Source organism: Atta colombica, unplaced genomic scaffold (assembly GCF_001594045.1).
Source record: "Atta colombica isolate Treedump-2 unplaced genomic scaffold, Acol1.0 scaffold200, whole genome shotgun sequence".
Lineage (NCBI taxonomy): Eukaryota > Metazoa > Arthropoda > Insecta > Hymenoptera > Formicidae > Atta > Atta colombica.
This window is the reverse complement of record NW_017259295.1, coordinates 627,549-631,292: the sequence shown is the minus strand read 5'-3', so window position 1 is coordinate 631,292 and position 3,744 is coordinate 627,549. Positions and strand designations below refer to the sequence as shown.

The 3,744-nt window shown below is 33.1% G+C and overlaps 1 protein-coding gene across 3 annotated transcripts in view; it reads left to right on the top strand.

Annotated features, from left to right (window-relative positions):
* The window catches only part of LOC108687175 (transcription-associated protein 1), a 25,760-nt gene extending 22,329 nt beyond the window's left edge, over positions 1–3,431 (top strand). For all 3 annotated transcript variants that reach the window (XM_018192808.1, XM_018192807.1, XM_018192809.1), the window contains 6 exons: positions 254–428; positions 516–747; positions 832–925; positions 1,231–1,779; positions 2,149–2,362; positions 2,539–3,431. In XM_018192808.1, the coding sequence (XP_018048297.1) occupies positions 254–428; positions 516–747; positions 832–925; positions 1,231–1,779; positions 2,149–2,362; positions 2,539–2,879 (1,605 nt within the window). In that variant the 3' untranslated portion in view covers positions 2,880–3,431. The remainder of the gene's footprint in view (positions 1–253; positions 429–515; positions 748–831; positions 926–1,230; positions 1,780–2,148; positions 2,363–2,538) is intronic.
* The last annotated feature ends 313 nt before the right edge of the window (positions 3,432–3,744 follow it).

The window sequence follows — 3,744 nt, the reverse complement described above, 5'->3', positions numbered from 1 at the left end:
ACACACACACACACACACACACACACACACACACACACACACACACACACACACACACACACACACACACACACACACACACATGATTCATTTTCATTGTAACAAATATTTTTAAAATTTTTATACAATTTTATGTATATTCAAAATATTTCTGTAAATAAAATTAAGATTTATATTATATGCACTTTTTGCACACTAGATTTAATATTTTATATATTTTTTCCTTTTGTATAAAAAAATAACATTATGTTAGATGGTGTGGATCCGTGAGACATGGTACGAAGAAGTTTTAAAGCAATTAAGACAAGGACTTACAAAATGTTACGCAATAGCATTCGAGAACCGTAGAGCAGTTAGTGAAGCTACTATAACTCCCCATACATTGAATTTTATAAAAAAACTTGTATCTACATTTGGTATTGGCATTGGTAAATCTATTCATTTTCTGTATTAGTTACAAAACGAAAGACAAAGAGGAGACAATTTCTCTCTAATATATATTTTGTGACGTGTAGAGAACATATCGTCCTCGCAAAATATGAGCAACTCGTTTAGTTCAGCGGCATCGGAATCTCTTGCACGAAGAGCTCAAGCTACAGTACAGGATCCCGTTTTTCAGAAAATGAAGAGTCAATTCACAAGTGATTTCGATTTCACCGTACCTGGTGCTAAACTACTACACAATCTAATTAGCAAGTTGAAGAAATGGATAAAAATTCTCGAAGAGAAAACAAAACAATTACCCAAGTATATATATATTTTATTTTTTAATTGCTCTTTAATGACTTCTTTTTTACAATTTGTGAATTACAGATTCGTATTGTTTCGCAGGTCTTTCTTAATTGAGGAGAAATGTCGCTTTTTAACCAATTTTAGCTTGAAAACTGCGGAAGTCGAATTACCTGGTGAATTTCTGATACCTAGGGTAAAAAATTAAACTCTAATTATAAAATCTTTTAATACATACAACACAAACACAACACACAACACGTATAGATATAATTATAATATTTTATTTTATGACCCAATAAAATATGAGTGAAGAACGGAAGTAAAATTGAAAATAAAGAGATTTACTTTATCCCGATAATTTAAAATTAAAAATATTCAACTGCATGATACTATCTGATACTTAACATATTTTTGTTCAGACAATAAATGTAATGTTCGAGATTGAATAGAGAAGGTATCTGTTTTGTTAATTTTTTCTAACATTTTCATGTCTTTTAGCACTCGCATTATTCCGTAAAGATAGCGAAATTTGTGCCACGTGTTGAGGTAGTTCAACGACACAACATGGCCGCCAGAAGATTACGTATCCGCGGTCACAACGGTCGTCTCTATCCTTATTTAGTGGTCAATGATGCTGGTCTGGGAGATGCCAGACGTGAGGAGCGCCTATTACAACTATTGCGCATGTTGAATCATTACTTGACCAAACAGAAGGAAACGTCACGGCGTTTCTTGCACTTTACAGTACCACGACTCGTTGCCGTTTCTCCACAAATGAGACTCGTGGAGGACAATCCGGCAGCAATTTCTCTTTTGGACATTTACAAACAAGGTTGTGCAAAACTGGGAATTGAACATGACGCACCTATTGCCAGATATTATGAGAAATTGGCCGCTGTGCAAGCACGAGGTACACAAGCCAGTCATCAAGTGTTGCGAGATATTTTGAAGGAAGTGCAAACCTCAATGGTCTCTAAAACTCTGCTCAAAGATTGGGCATTAAAGACATTCCCTGGCGCCACCGATTATTGGACGTTCAGAAAAATGGTAAGTTTTGGAATGCTTACTTTCAGAATACTATTTTTGGAAAAATCATGGTTTTGAAATATTAACTTTTTTAGCGTAAAATGTTACAAATTTTTTATTAATTCTTCCAATTTTAATTAATTTTATATTATCTTATTATTTATTAACTTTATACAGATTAATATAATAACGTAAAGTTTCTTTAGCTCAAGCGCAAAATTATTCTTCTTTATTCTGTTTATAATTTCTTTTACCCAATAAAGAAGAGAAATATCTTTAAATTGTTGATCAAAGAAAGTAAAGAAATAAGAAGAATATCGAAAAATACAGTCATTGATATACAACTACAAACAACGCATCTTCATCGTATCTTTATATTTCTATTTTCAGTTTACCCTACAATTGTCTTTAACATGTTTTGCTGAATACGTACTTCATCTTACACGACATAATCCCGACATGATGTATGTACATCAGGATTCCGGTTTAATTAACATCGCGTACTTTAAGTTCGACATTGATGATACCTCCGGAGAGTTAGATGCAAACAGACCGGTACCTTTCCGTCTGACGCCCAATATCTTCGAGTTTATCACAACTATAGGTCAGTCAAACATAATCTATTTGTTGATGTAATAAAAAAATATCTTAATAAAAAATGATATCTCTTGTGCTTGAATACATTTTTAAATATTATATAGAAATATTTCTTATAAATTCACTATTGTGTAGATGATTACGAAGTAATCTTTCAGGCTTCACGAAGTTAATCTTTTACAGGAGTTTGCGGACCGTTGACTGCTAGCGCAATCGCCACGGCGCGTTGTTTGGTTCAACCCACGTTTCAGCTGCATGCCATACTTCGCGCGATTTTGCGAGACGAAGTGATCGCGACTCACAAACGGCAAGAAGATGCCGAGGGTACATCGCCTGATCCGACTGATCCGAAAGGCGAGCTCCTGATAACAATGGTGACTCGTGCAGTCACTGCGATCGTTACTAGACTGAACTCTCTGGCAAATTTTGACGGTATTGATAGTAAAGTCAGCACGTTGGTAGCCGCTGCCAATAGTCATGACAATCTCTGCAGAATGGATCCCTCGTGGCATCCGTGGTTGTAAAACGCAATTCAGCTTAATTGTTTATGTTATCAACGAACGAGGAAAAAATTAAAACTATCATATTATTTATTTGTATGATTTTCTTGCCCATTTTCTTTTTTATTTTATATTGACGCTTTCCAATTCAGAAAATTATCGGACTATGAAGGAAAAAACAAAGATAAGTTATACAATACAAAAATATTTATAATATGCATATATATAAATAGGTACACACAAGCCGATATATCTATATATTACTCGAACATTGTACAGCATAAATCGAGACTATTTGTAAACTGCAAATGCATTGTTTGATGCACTTTATTCTCTATCTCTTATTATGTACATTTATTATACAAAACTCACTACATAGACTACTTACCAAGGTATTCTATGTATGTTTCTAGCGTATCATTGGCTGTAAGTTAGATTTTAAGAAACTTGTGCAGATAATTTGTAAGAATAGTTGCTAAGAAGTGGAACACAGACCTGATAAAGTTCTTATTTATTATAATGACATAAATATTTGGAATGTATGAAAATTGTGAAATAATAAAATTCTTAAAAAAATTATGTTTGTTACTTCAAATGTATCTGTAGTTTCTAAAATAAAACATTTTCTACAATCTGTTCTTTGAGAGAAATGAAAGCATATATACATTTGAAGAATGTTTTATTCAAGAAAAATTTGTAAGAAGCTGTGCACATTGAAAGAATAAGAACAGAGAATAATAAGAATTCCAACTATTTCATCCTATCAGAAATTGTGTATATTCTGTGGTGCATCGTTTCCGATTGGTTAAAATTATTTGTTCCTGTTATTCTCTGTTTCTTCATTGTGCGCAACCGCTTAGGAAACACATATTTATATATGAAGGCGAAA